Raw genomic sequence first — 14250 nt, 5'->3', positions numbered from 1 at the left:
CGCGCGCGGGGCGACCTCTGGCAAGGATGCAGGTGCCAGTCCACCCGCTCGCTCCGAGCGCCGGAGGAGGAGGAGCGTTTTCGGCGGGTCTTGTCCGGTCCGTGCGTGAGTGGAGGGGGAGGACGTGTCGGAAGCTAATCAGCTTCTCGTCGGCGGGAAAGGGGGGCGAGGAGGCGGCGCGGCGCGAGACGCCGGAGGAGACGCGGAAGCGGCTGGAGGAGCTGGACGCGCTGCTGGAAAGGCTGGTCGAGCCCAAGTTGCGGCCGCCAACGCCTCCTCCGGGTAATTCCAGCCTCTGCCAACTCATCTCAGCTATGTCCAGTGCTAGTAGAGTAGGCTAGTAGCCTCTGTACGTGTCCATTCTCCTGATCTTTCAGGCCTTATTTAGACTGAGGTTATGAATCAGTATTTGGCACTGTAGCACTTTCATTTGTATTTGACAATTATTGTCAATCATGATCTAACTAGGCTCAAAAGATTCGTCTCGTAATTTACAATCAAACTGTGTAATTAGTTTTTTTTTATCTACATTTAATACTCCATGCATGTGTCCAAAGATTTGATGTGATAGAGAGAGTGAAAAAACTTGCAATCTAAACGAGGCCTCAATTGAAATTGAGGTTCGTTCGCTGGTCTGGAAGAGACCAGCCAGCCGGCTGGTCCCCCTCACGTATTACTGTTCAACAAACCAGTCGAACAATGTTTTTTTCTAGCAACAAACCAGCCAGAATAGTATTTTTTAGTCAAGTTTTAGACCAGCGAAAAGGGAACTTCCTGACATATCTTCGTCGGTGCCAAGACTTGTTTGCATGAACTAGTGCTTGTTTGCATGAATCTGTGTTTTCTGGAACGCCAACAACATTAAACTGTGGGTGTGTTTAGTTGGGAAGGTGAAAATTTTTGGGTGTCACATCGGATGTGTCGGAAAGATATCGGGAGGGGTTTTTGGATACTAATAAAAAAAACAAATTACAGAACCCATCGAGAAACTGCGAGACGAATCTAATGATACTAGTTAATCGGTCATTAGCACATGTGGGGTTACTGTAGCACTTAAGGCTTTTTATAGACTAATTAGGCTTAAAAGATTCGTCTCACGATTTTGTCGAGAACTGTACAATTAGTTTTTTTTTTTCCGTCTACGTTTAGTACTCCATGTGTCTAAACGTGCTCTTTTACTGTAGAAGGTAAAAAATTTTGGAAACCAAACAGGGCCTGTGTAGTTTTGTAACGTGCAATGCAAGGTTGTCTTGTCTCTTTCATACTGAAAGTTTTGACCTGCCTACGGGCTACCGCATTCAGAAGGGATTGACCAGTCCTGTGTGTTCTGTAGGAACTTTGGGTTTAGAGGTATAAATTGCGAGATGCTACAGTATGCTGCGTGCTGCACAAGTGTACAACCCCTGTCACTTTATAGCGCGTGTTTAGTTTTAGAAGTCGGAATTTGGGGCTACGGTAGCACTTTCGTTTTTATTTGGTAATTAGTGTTCAATCATGGACTAATTAGGCTCAAAACGTTCGTCTCGCAATTTTCCATCAAACTGTGCAATTAGTTTTTTTCGTCTACATTTAATGCTCTATGCATGAGCCGCAAGCATTCGACGTGATAGATACTGTAGCACTTTTTGAAAATTTGAAGTGGAACTAAACACGTGCATAGTAGCTAAGTAAATAGTACTAGTGGAACAGTACGTACTACAGTCGTGCTGATGAACTTGCCGTATCTCTTGTGTAGGGATAACTGATGTGCAGTGTCAATTAAGGTTCTTAGGGAGTATGGAAGAAGCACTGTCGTCATGTGTTTTAAGTTTAAATGCTTGGTCTAAAAAATTTGGAAGAGATTCTTTTAAAGGTCGAACATAGAATAACGCTTCAATAAACTTTAGCGAAGATAAATGAAAAACCATTTACTGATCTTGAGCCACCTAAAGACTGAGGTTACTACTTACCACCCTTTGTCTCAAAACATAGGTCGTTTTGGTTTTTAGGTACGTAACTTTTGTTACATCTAAATATACGATGGCCCTATTCGTTTGAACTTATGAGTCTGGCTTATCAGTTACGATACATTATTTTTCTCCCACAACAAAACAATATCAGCCGGCTTATCATCCGTATAAAAATCATCAGCCGAACAACTCCCATATATTTAGATACATAATAAAAGTTGTGTATCTAGAAATATCAAAATGACCTATAAATTGGTACAGAGCGAGTAGCAGTTAGTACTGCCTGCGCACAAAATTTCAATTGTTCTGTAAGCCAACTCAATTTTCTTTGAGACAGCACACCTGCAGAGAAAACTCAAATAAAAATGGTTGCTGCTCGATTACAGCGTTTTGACGTCATATTACTTATGTGTAGTATATTAACTATCGTTTGCTTGAAACAGATCCGTACTTGGACCGAGCCATGATAACAGGGCGGGGATCAACCGATGAACTCCCAGAATTCTCTCCAACATATGTGGCATTCTCGACTCTTGGACTTGTTATCCTCACCATCTTCACCAACGTCACGTTCAATCTGTACGTCAAACCTTCGGTGGACGGCTTCGATCCACCTGAAAGAATTCAGAGAGCGCCTCTAGTCAATCCAGCAGACAGACCATCCGAGTAGTCTCTGCACAATGCACAACATTCAGTTTTGTTAAAGATATGTGTCCCAAGTGAAACGGAATATTTAATTGTGTGGACAGTGGACTCACATTAGCTTCCTAAGTGAACCATTATTTGCTGGGATTTAGTTTTCTTGGCAAATGGCTGGGAGTTTTGGTGTGTTTTGCATGCTCCTCCATCTCTGCTTTAAATTACACAAGATGACATGTGGATCAACCACATCTGTGGGAATCAACATTCTTAGTCTAACAAACCATACGCAACTTGTTTATCAGTTACATTAACTAGGGAATCAAGAGTGAACATGGATCTGCACTACCGAAACACGGTCATGAAGTGAGAGAAAGGGTGCTCTGCTCCCTAGATCTAACATGTCCTGACTGTATTTTAGGATCGGATGTTCATTTTTATTTTCTTTTGATCTTCCCCCCTCCTCTTTTCTTTCTTTTTTTTCCCCTCATTATCCTTAAATATTGTAGCACTGAGTTCGCTTGTCGGCCTCATTCTTTTCTTCTCCAGTAGACATTGAGCTTTCTCGTTCACTCAACTTTCATTAAACAAGACCACGAATTGCTTTGCTGTATATCTTAGTAGACCTAGATACAGTATCTATCATATTTTGTCCTAGCGATAAACAGTGCGCTTTTTGTTTTCAGTGTGGCTACAGAACACACTAACCTTCTGGGGGGCTACAGAACGAAACTTTGACCTCACAATAACTTCGCGGACGACAGCACACTTTTCCTCTTTATTAATCTTTATTAATAATAATATAAATCGGCCTTCATCTACCCCGTGATCAATCGTAGTTTATTCTTCTTCATTTTGGCCCGTCGAAACGCCGCACGCATCTGATCTTCGGCTGATCACTGCTGAGAATAAGGTTTTTAAAAGCCGAGCCTGGTAACATGCCGACTAATCTAGCCGAACGAAGAACATGCTTCATCGCCCTCCCCTCGGGCGCCACGCGACGTGCAGTCCAACTACCAGCATCGCATGTGCCGCGTGCTCGGTTTTGTTCAGTTAAATAAAATTAGCGCTACCTTGCCGAATCTAATGGTTGTGTTGGGCTGATCTATAAGTCGCTTATACTGATTTATATGACTGATTTATTAGGGGAGAAAAATACTATATCATGGCTGATAAGTCGACTTATAATGACAGCAAAACGTAACCAGCACGGGTACGTATCCGCGTTCAACGTCGAGCTCCCCGGAAGCTGCCGCTGCTGCACGAGCAACAGTGAAACGAATCCATTGACTGCTGACTGCTGAACGAAACGTGACTTCACCTCGTGCTGGCAGATCCCGTGCCGAACCGACGTCCACATCGCCATTAACTCGGCGCTCCAGGAAGAAAGCAAGCGCTGCCAGTGCCACCGCCGCGCTCGCTCCAGAGAGAGTCCCCGTCATGTGCGAGCGCCGTCCCCAGATCCATGCACCTTATCGGGAGGCCACCGCGGGCCGGGACAAGTGTCCGGCCCTCGTTCAGACACCGAGCGCGACGTAGTCGGCGGGCGCGGCCGGCCGGCCCATGCGCCCGCGGCTCGCCTCGTGATGGGCTCGGGGTGGCAGCTCGGCCGGACCCGCGGCCGCGCGCGCGCGAGGATCAGATCATCATCAGATCCACCGGGAGCTCGCTCTCGGCCTCTTCCTCGATCGAATCAACGGTCGCGGTCGCCGACTCGCCGTTGCTGTCACGAAGCCATGATGTGCGCGGGGTCCCGTGGCCCGGGGCGCACTAGCGCAGTAGCGAGGAAGCAAACGTTTCACACGCTGTCTGCTGCGCTCGCGATCCGCGAGCATGCATGCATGCATGTGTGCTTGCGTGGCTCGAATCAGGCGGTAATAATTCGCTTGGCCCTGCACGGCCGGGCTGGCGTCCCGCCGGAGCCTGGCCTACCTCCGGCCACGGCCAGCCACCGTAGGTACACGGCACGGACCTGCAGATCTCACGAGGTGACGAACGAGTGGCGGTTACGTGTCCGTGCCCCAGGCTCTCCCTGTACGTATTTTTTACACTTGCCGGCTGTCGATTTGTTGGCGTGTAGCAGTAGATTTTTTCTTCCCCTCTCGGCAAGCTTTTTTCGACATGCACGTGACGGGTGCCTGCCAACCGGTAGCTGTTCTTGTTACCGCGGCGGTGAAATCCTGTACTCCTGCAGTCCTTTAGATCTTCGCCCTGTGCTGGACCTTATTTAGTACTATTCTTCAAACATAGAACAATGTTTTTCTGTCGTAATATTTCAGCATAATTTCAGCTTCAGCGAACAGGTGCTTGCCAGTTGCCACCGGCCGGACTGCGTTACGGCACTGTTCAGTATGCTTTTGAGCTTTGTGCGGGGTTGATGAGACCGATCACTCACTGACCATTTACGAAGATGCTACCTCACTAATTACGCGAGGAGTTAGTAGGCCCACCTGTGCGTGCTTCCAAGAGACTGTGAGTTGGAGCAGCGAAGTGATTGCGAGCTTATCCATCGTCCGTCGTAGGAGAGCAGTAGATGCCCCTTGCGCACTTGGTCGGTCATAATGCCAAATCTGGTCCTGCGAACATTTCTAACTATCGTGGATCGCAGTACCGCAATCACTCACTCACTGCTCGGCACACGATCTAACCAACCCGATCCTTGGTGGCGTCTAAACAACGCGTAAAATGGTGGCATTCATCGCGGCTCTCCGCCGCAACGTGCACGCTTGCCGAACTGGTGATCAGAGCACAGAGCAGCAGCAGGGCCATGTGGTGCGCAGCTGGAGGGAGGATGCGAGCGAGAGCGCAAGTGCAGAGCATCAAGCAAAGCTAGCTGCTGCCGCAGCAGCGGCTTGCCTGCCCGTGCCCAGAACCAGAAAGAAAGGCGGCCGAAAGAATCCTTTCTCTTTTCTCGCTTCGCCACCATCGTCTCGTCGGGCTCCATCTCTCTCTCCTTCACATGCGTTCTCGTGTGCGGCCTGAACCCTGTCGGACGCCTCCATGCCCCCATTATTTAGCTCTCACATGGGGGGACTCTGCCTCCGTGTTGCGGAAAACATTAAGAAAATACGTAATGCCCCAGAAACGACGCGATATCGAGGCCGAGCTGCAAAAGGGCCCGACGAGAGCTCTGTTTGTTGCGCCGATCAGAACTCAGAAGATGATTGCTCGCCTGCTCGCTCGGCATGCGTGGGCGGTTCTGACGCCACATAACGTTCGGTTGTGGCGGCAGAAGGTGGCGATGTTTGCTACTGCTCACACGTTTCACGGCACGCACGCCCTCTCTGAACATGAGTTGCACTGTCCGAGTTTTTCTCTTGAACTTATCGTCTCTCACAGCGAAAAGCATCAGTTGGCTTATGAGCGAGCAGCTCGTTAATCCCGATCTCGTGAACGAACATAAGGGCACCATCAGTGTATAGATCCAGGGGTGGTCCTTAGCTGGGCCCCATGAACGATTAGACGTCATCTGTTATGCTACCAGCAATGTATAGGATCGGGGTTTGTTCTATACGTGGGCCCCATGCCCATAAGAAAAACAACCGATCCCCTTCTTCGTGAAAGTTTGGAGCCGGGTTCGATACAAAGGAGCGGCTTCTCCATCGAATCGGGTTGACAGTGTATAGGAGCCAGGTCGATCTTCGCATTTATTACGTCGGACGGAGCGCACACTGTGGACGCTCTAACCGACCTACCACCAAAGATCTGTTTGAGACCTGAGAGTGGTCGCATTACAGTTACAGGCTGTTGCTGTACAGTGCTCCATAACTGTACAAAGCTTTACAACTGTTTCTCGAATCTGGATTAAACAATCTCCAGGCCAGATGCTCTCGATTTGTGTTTGTCCAATAACTAAACAAGCAATCCCAATAAAACAGTAGCTCACTTAATTGCGTGTCCTTTAATCCAGGCCTTTGCTAAGGGCACGTTTAGTTCCCAAAATTTTTTAGGTTTGGATACTGTTTGGCTATTGTAGCACTTTCGTTTATATTTGGTAATTAGTATCTAATTATGGACTAATTAGGTTTGAAAGTTTCGTCTCGCGATTTCTCACCTAACTATGTAATTAGTTTTGTTTTTCGTCTATATTTAGTACTCCATGCATGTGCCGCAAGATTCGATGTAACACTTTGAGTTGAAAATTTTTAGAATGCCTAAGCATAACCAGGACAAGCGGATCCAGGGCAGGCGCTAGCTAGGCGACGCCCATCTCGGTTCTTGGAAATCAGCACGCACATGTACGCGAGTTTACTCACTCTCCGACTCTACGTGTAGGAGGCAGGGCCAGGGCCGCGCTACACGGCCGTCCAATAATGTGCACGCACGCCGGCGAAAGGAGCGGACGAATGCCGCAGCGCCACATGCTAATGCTAATCATGCACGCACGAATCGCGCGAGCCCGAGGCCGCGACGCCGGCGAACCCACTCGGATCCTTCCCTCCCGGCCAGTTACCGCCGGACTGGACACTCCGGCACGGGGGCGGCTTTGTCCGGTTGCAGTCAGTGTTTCAGCCTCTCAGGACCATGCCAGCCACGGTGGTGCTCGCGGTGCACGCTGCTGGCGATCCCGGCGTCTGCGCACGCGCCCCGGTCCGGTGGTGGGTGGTCAAAAAAACCGAGGCAAGATGCCGAGGGGAAAAAGGAAAGGGGTTATCCCGTCACGCCGCGCCCTTTTTATAGGAGCCTCCGTCCGCCTCACTTCCGCACTCCCACACCACACTCGAGGGCCAGCTCTCCCAGAACGCACACGAGCGCGATGGCGTCCGCCACCTTACTCGCCGTCTTCCTGCTCGTGGCGTCGGCGTCCACGGCGCCGGCGCGGTCCTGCTCACCGAGCGACCTGCACGCGCTGCTGAGAGTGAAGCAGGCGCTGGGCAACCCGGCGACGCTGTCGACGTGGACCGCGTCGTCGCCCAACTGCTGCGCGTGGGACCACCTCCGGTGCAACGACGCCGGGCGCGTGAACAACGTCTTCATCGACGCCGCGGACGACGTGCACGGCCAGATCCCGTCCGCGGTGGGCGGGCTCACGGAGCTCATGTCGCTGACCCTGTTCAAGCTGCCGGGGCTCACGGGCTCCATCCCGACCTGCCTCACCGCGCTGTCCAAGCTGGAGTTCCTCACCATCTCCCACACCAACGTCTCCGGCGCCATCCCGGAGTCCCTGGCGCGGCTGCGCAGCCTCGACTCCGTGGACCTCTCCAGCAACCTGCTGACGGGCGGCATCCCGTCAGCGTTCGCCGACCTGCCCAACCTCCGGTCGCTGGACCTCCGGCACAACCAGCTGACGGGCACCATCCCGGCGGGGCTGGTGCAGGGGCAGTTTCGGTCGCTGATCCTGTCCTACAACCAGCTGACGGGGCTCATCCCGCGCGACGACGCGCACGACGAGATCAACACCGTGGACCTCTCCCACAACAAGCTCACCGGCGACCCCTCCCACCTGTTCGTTGCCGGCCGGCCCATCGGCAAGGTGGACCTGTCGTGGAACTACCTCGACTTCGACCTCAGCAAGCTGGTGTTCCCGCCGGAGCTGACGTACCTGGACCTGTCCCACAACCAAATCCGGGGCACCGTGCCGCTGTCGCTGGAGCACCTGTCCACGCTGCAGAAGCTGGACCTCAGCTACAACCGCCTGTGCGGGCCGCTCCCCAAGGGCCACGGCGTGATCAAGCACGGGTGCAAGCCGTACGCGCACAACCAGTGCCGCAAAGGGACCCCGCTCGCGGGGTGCCAGGACCTGGAGTGAGCTGTGAGCCGGTCGCCCGGACCCCGGAGCGGAGTTTCTCTGCTCTGCTCTCCTCGGTCTCTCCCTCGTCGGTCTCTGCTCTCTCCCTCGTCGGCGTGCGGCGGCGCACGTGTGTTTTTCGCGTCCCGATCGTGGTGCCTGTAAGCACGACGACGGTGCCTGGTGTTTAGCTATAGACAAAAGTACGGCCGCGTGGTGGTGGTGGTGGTGGTAATATGCTTAGCTACGCGGCCGGGTTGATCTTGAGCAGTTAAGCGTGTACGAAACGACAGCTGTGTACGTGTACTGTCTGCTGAAGTGTGCGATGTAGTGTGTATTTGCTATGGATCCGATCGATCGGCCTGATGTATGAAAAGGATGTTTACGTACTATAAATGACAAATCATATTTTCCTCTTCTTTTTGTAATATAAGAAGATGCGCTTCACTGCGAAGTTGCGTGGTCGGTGAAGTGAATCATCAGGCAAGCACGAGCACTTCGACCTTAACAAGCTGGTGTTCCAGCCAAACTGTGGGCATGTTTAGTTCCCAAAATTTTTGCGTAGTACCTATCACATCGAATCTTGCGGCACATGCATGGAGTACTAAATATAGACGAAAAAAAACTAATTGCGCAGTTGGGTGAGAAATCGCGAGACGAAACTTTCAAACCTAATTAGTCCATAATTAGACACTAATTGTCAAATACAAACGAAAGTCCTACAGTAGCCAAAACCCAAAAAAATTTGCATCTAAACACGCCCTGTGTTAGGGTCGTGGGAGCATAGACCGAGAGACGGACGGAGATGACAGAAAAACTCCGGCTTCAGAGAGCAATGAAGAGAGATCTCGCTTCGCTGAAAAGTACGGTTCGCTGATTTGTTGTGAGAAAAAAACACTGCATGACTGATCTTGTGAGAGAAAAACACTGCATGACTGATAAGCCAGACTGATAAGTTCAATCATATTAGCTGATGTCTGTAAAGTTTCTATCCAAAAACTCTGGCTTCAGAACACGAAATTTTTCTCTAGGGCCTTCGTTTAGATTGTAAATTTTTGCTAATCTGGATACTGTAGCACGTTTCGTTTGTATTTGACAAACTTTGTCCGATCATGGACTAACTAGGCTCAAAAGATTCGTCTCGTGATTTACAACTAAATTGTGCAATTAGTTATTTTTTTATCTACATTTAATGCTCCATGCATGCGTCCAAAAATTGATGTGATGGAGAGAGAGTGAAAAAACTTGGAATTTGGAGGTGATCTAAACAAGGCCTAGATCATACTACATTTGCTTGTAAATTTATCTAACGTCTGTAAAATTTCTATACAGTTTTTTTTATATATAAAATTACTATGTTCCAAACATACCCTAATTCTCTGGTAGCTCAGGATGCTTAGCAGTTCCTACAGTTGGATACGACGCGTGTCGTGCCATCTCTGTGCTTGTTCCGGACAATGGTGACTTGCCAAGACTCCCTCTGACTCTGTTTCTAACGGCTAGAATGCGCTAGCTGTATGGACTCGTAACCCCCAGTACCAGGGCCCAGTTTAGTTCCCCAAAAATTTTGCAAAATTTTTCATATTCCTCATCACATCGAATCTTTAGACGCATGTATGAAGTATTAAATATAAATAAAAAATAAAATTAATTACACAGTTTAGACGAAATCCATGAGACGAATCTTTTAAGCCTAATTAGACTATGATTTAATACTATTTGCCAAATAACAACGAAAATGCTACCGTGTACCTATTTTGCCAAAAATTTTGGAACTAAACTGACCCCAGGCTACCAGCAGTACTCCTACAGCTAGTACTGCTGCAACTGCAAAGTGCTCATTCACGCGGCGCGTATTTCATTCATCGCAGGCCGACCGTTGCACGAGAGCAGCGCACAGCCGCCCAGGGCAGCAAGCCGTTTCAAATCCTGCTTTTTTACCGCCTTTCCCTTTACTCCACGAGCTGGCAGGTCGCTGAATTTATGACACGAGGCGAATGATGAGGGTATATCTTCACTTGCTGGGTGAAAGTGGTCCAGGGGGAAGTGCTCCGTCCCAAAACAAGAGTTCAGTTTAGTTCCCTCTCAAAATGTCAAATTTTTCAAGATTTCTCATCACATCGAATCTTTAGACGTATGCATGAAGTATTAAATATAAATAAAAAATAAAACTAATTACACAATTTAAACGAAATTCACGAGACGAATCTTTTAAGCCTAATTAGACTATGATTAAACACTAATTATTAAATAACAACGAAAACTGTTACAGTGTCATTTTGCCAAAACTTTCGGCATCTAAACAGGCCGCAGAGATCGGAGCGGCCGACCGGGAGGGCCGGACCGCCGGAGGGGACGAGACGCGAGTCCAGAGAGCATGCACTGTCAATCTGTCATGCGATGCGAGTGCAGGGACGGACACGGACGCATTGGAGGGGCCCTATCCGGGATGGGGAGACCGGTGACAGCGGAGTATAGACGCGCTTGCGTGATGCATTAACGATGCAGGTGTACCTTTCTTCTGCTTTCTCGTGCTTTATTTGGGCCGAGAAATGGGCTTCTTTTATTTTCTTATGTGCTGCTGATTTCGTCTTGCTGTACTCTAAGTATATGCTCCTGATCTTTTCAGGGAATATTTCTTAGTAAAAAAACTATTTGGCCGTCTTGCTGTCCAAATATTATTTTCCTCACTCATGGAAACCATATACTTTGCTTCCTCACCTGCTCAATATCGTGCAAATCACACTGCATGTGTCAAACAGGCCACTGGTGTCAAAGGTTTGTTTGACCATTTCATATGCAATTTCCATGTCTCATTTAGACTTGTCACACATAAGCCTGTCAATTATTTTTTATCAATATCCCTTGGGTTCATTTCTCATTTGTATGTCATTCACTCATTTGCTATATGAGCCCAAATATAATGAGACTAATTTCCTACGTTAAATACCTACAAGTCTCACGAGACTTAATAGTCCTTAATCGTTTTTGTCATTCAATACACCAAAAACCACTCAGGGCCTAATACACTTTCAGGTCGGTGGCTCCCGCTACCGGCTGTGGGGCGCACGTGCGGGCCAGGCACGACCATGGCTCGGCGGGGTGCGTAGGGCCAGGGCGGTGCTAGAGCTCACGGCCGCGGCCTATTCCGGCGTAGTGGCAGACTGCCCATGGGCCATGGTCAGCTGGCGACGCGAAGGCTGCCCTTGGAGGTCAAGGGAGTCCCCACGACTTGTTACGCTGACCAGGGTAACATTCACCACAGCCAAACATGAATTGGTATTCAATTCTAAAAAAAATTCCATGACAACCCAAACAAAAAAATGAATTGAATCAAATTCTGGCTAACCTATTTCTAGGGGGTCTAATTGCTAGAATCTGATCATGGAATGAGATTCAATTCCAGGAATCCAAACAACCCCTAAGGGTAAATACATTACTATATTGTCTTGTATATGGTCTCATGCAATGTAACACAATTACAAGACGATTGAAAATTCCATTGTCTTTTAAGTTGTCTTATATAATTCAACTATCCTTAATTTGTGCAATTAAGAAAGAAAAGTCTATGAGTTGCATTGCATGGCAACATTGAATCTGACATGGTGAAAGAATTGCCTCATAGTTCTAAATTTTGCTCATGAGGTGGTTGCTTCACGAAACAACTACCTCTTTCTCTTATATTTTTCTTCCCTCCACGTCATCAAAATCATTTGTGACATTGGATGAGAACTTTTGAGACTGTTGACGTGTAACAATGCATTTTCCTTAACAGCTTATCATTTTTTTCCTTCTATGAAAAAATTCATGAGAAAACTACTTCGTCCGTTTCAAATTACAAGATGTATGCATCTAAACATAGTGTATATGTAAATGCAAAGGAAAAACCATGGATTTAGAAAAGACAAAACGTCTTAGAATTCAGGAAATAACTTATATTACACGTAACCTCTCCAAAAATGAAAAGCGAGAATGGTGCATTAAGAAACTTTTGGGTAACGAGGCGAAGTGATGCCTGAGGACGATGACGGGAAGATGTCGTCTGATGAGCATTCGAAGTGACGTCTGAAAATATGTAAAATTACTTTAAATATGACAAGAATCAAACTTTGTTATCTTTAACCAATGATAGTTTTTATGATATGAATGTGTTATAAAAGTAATTATATTGGATTTGAATGAGGCTTACTTTCTAATAAGTAAACTTTTATCGTTGTAAGAGAAATTAATGGTTAAAGTGTGATATTAAAGATCAAACAAGTCAAACGATACTTATATTTTGGAATAGAGGGAGTAACTTTTTATATATTTCTAAACTTATACAAGTTGTGAATGTTTGTATTTTGTAGGTCTACAAGTGAAGTTGGGTACTAACTAGAGTACATTTTTTTAACCGGACCTAATACTAATTGTCACACTCTTCCAAGGAACTTGCAACAGTACAACAATAGCGGATGAAATTACAACACAGGAAGAGCGTCCGAATCAAATTAGCCAAACGGTTTGACCCTCGCTGCTCCCTAGCCCTACCTGCCAGTGGCTTAGCCACCCGCCGGTCAGCCTGGTTGACTGCCCCTGCCCGTCACGTTCTCTCTCCCGCAAGTCGTCACCACCACAAAATCACTTTGTAACGCTTCTGGTGTTACGAGCTTGCTTAGTATCAAGATTTAGGTCTAAGAGAAATTAGCAATATAAATTCTCGAGTTTTAAAATTTTAAAACACATGAGAAATAATAAACAAACCCTGTGCGATTCACTTTTATGGTCGAGAGAAATCGAATAAATATCTAAGTTAATTTACTCAGTACGTAAAAGTGCAAATGGAAATTCTAACCAGAAGAATAAAATAAGTAGTTTTAATTGTTTGGTACGAAAAACAATTTATATAAATCAAAATAAAACATAACTTGTATTTAGTACTCAAATAAAAATTAAAGTACAAGTTTAGTAGATGGAAATGTAACTTTAACTTTTGGAAAATAAATATTATTAACCAGTGTTTTGGGACGCCTGTGACCGGAAGGTCCCGGGTTTGAGTCGCGGTCTCCTCGTATTGCATAGGCGAGGGTAAGGCTTGCCACTAACACCCTTTCTCAGACCCCACACAGAGCGAGAGCTCTCTGTACTGGGTACGCCCAGTGTTTTGGGAGCTCAAAAATCAAATCCAAAATTTAAATAGAACTTTTCGATTGAATTAGCAAGAAGTTGAAATTGTAGTTGAAGTGCCATTTTTTACGAATTATATTGAGCAAAATAATTAAAGAGTGCTTAAATGTTTTGCTTCTATGGGTTAGTATGAAGTATGGACTATTGTGTGAAATGCTTATTGGTTGAAATTAATAAGGTTTATGCCTTTTAAAAATTATAACAAAAGTGTTAATGACTGTTAGTTCAAAATGAACCTTAACTTTTTTAAGTAGGAGAAAAGTAATAAGACAATGCTAACTTGGCATTTAATTTTTAACAAAAATGTTTAAACACTAGCCGCATGTGTTTGGTATTGTTGTTTGTTTCTAAGTGAGTACTTGGGCATGGCGTAGGTCGTAATTGCGTGGGTGTTGCGTTGCTCCCTGAAAAATTTCTCAAACTTCGTTGAAACGCATTGTAAACACTGTTGTTGGCGCTCTGTTCGTGAACCGGCACTCCAACGACGAGCCCATGTTGGCATCTTCTGCAAGGCGAATCCCCCAACCGACATGATTCTGGGTGGCTTCTCTGCTTCCCCTCAGACAGGGCTCGCTCGCTGAAGATCCGCTGGAAGAGGTCCATGTGCGGCTCTATCCCGAGGAAGGCCTCGTAGACGGTGATGAAGTCGATGATGTGCAGTACCCTAGTCGGATTGAGGTGCTACAACTTCAGGCCCCACTCATTAAGAAGCCCATGCAAGAACTAGTGCATGGGATACCTAAGCCCGCGCTCATGGAAGGCGAGGAA

At 47.1% G+C, this 14250-nt stretch overlaps 2 protein-coding genes across 2 annotated transcripts; both read left to right on the top strand.

Annotated features, from left to right (window-relative positions):
- Positions 1-26: 26 nt before the first annotated feature.
- Positions 27-2855, top strand: LOC136552569 (uncharacterized). Its single transcript, XM_066544128.1, has 2 exons — positions 27-282; positions 2393-2855. Exons 1-2 carry the CDS (start codon positions 27-29, stop codon positions 2617-2619), a joined length of 483 nt encoding a protein of 160 aa, XP_066400225.1. The 3' UTR covers positions 2620-2855.
- A 4434-nt stretch (positions 2856-7289) lies between these two features.
- LOC136552567 (polygalacturonase inhibitor 1-like) lies at positions 7290-8397 on the top strand. Its single transcript, XM_066544126.1, has one exon. It carries the CDS (start codon positions 7345-7347, stop codon positions 8335-8337), a length of 993 nt encoding a protein of 330 aa, XP_066400223.1. The 5' UTR covers positions 7290-7344; the 3' UTR covers positions 8338-8397.
- Positions 8398-14250: the final 5853 nt, after the last annotated feature.

The sequence above is a fragment of the Miscanthus floridulus genome, chromosome 4, assembly GCF_019320115.1.
Source record: "Miscanthus floridulus cultivar M001 chromosome 4, ASM1932011v1, whole genome shotgun sequence".
Taxonomy (NCBI): Eukaryota; Viridiplantae; Streptophyta; class Magnoliopsida; order Poales; family Poaceae; genus Miscanthus; species Miscanthus floridulus.
Note: the sequence above shows the minus strand (reverse complement) of the source record. Positions and strands in the feature narration are given on the sequence as shown.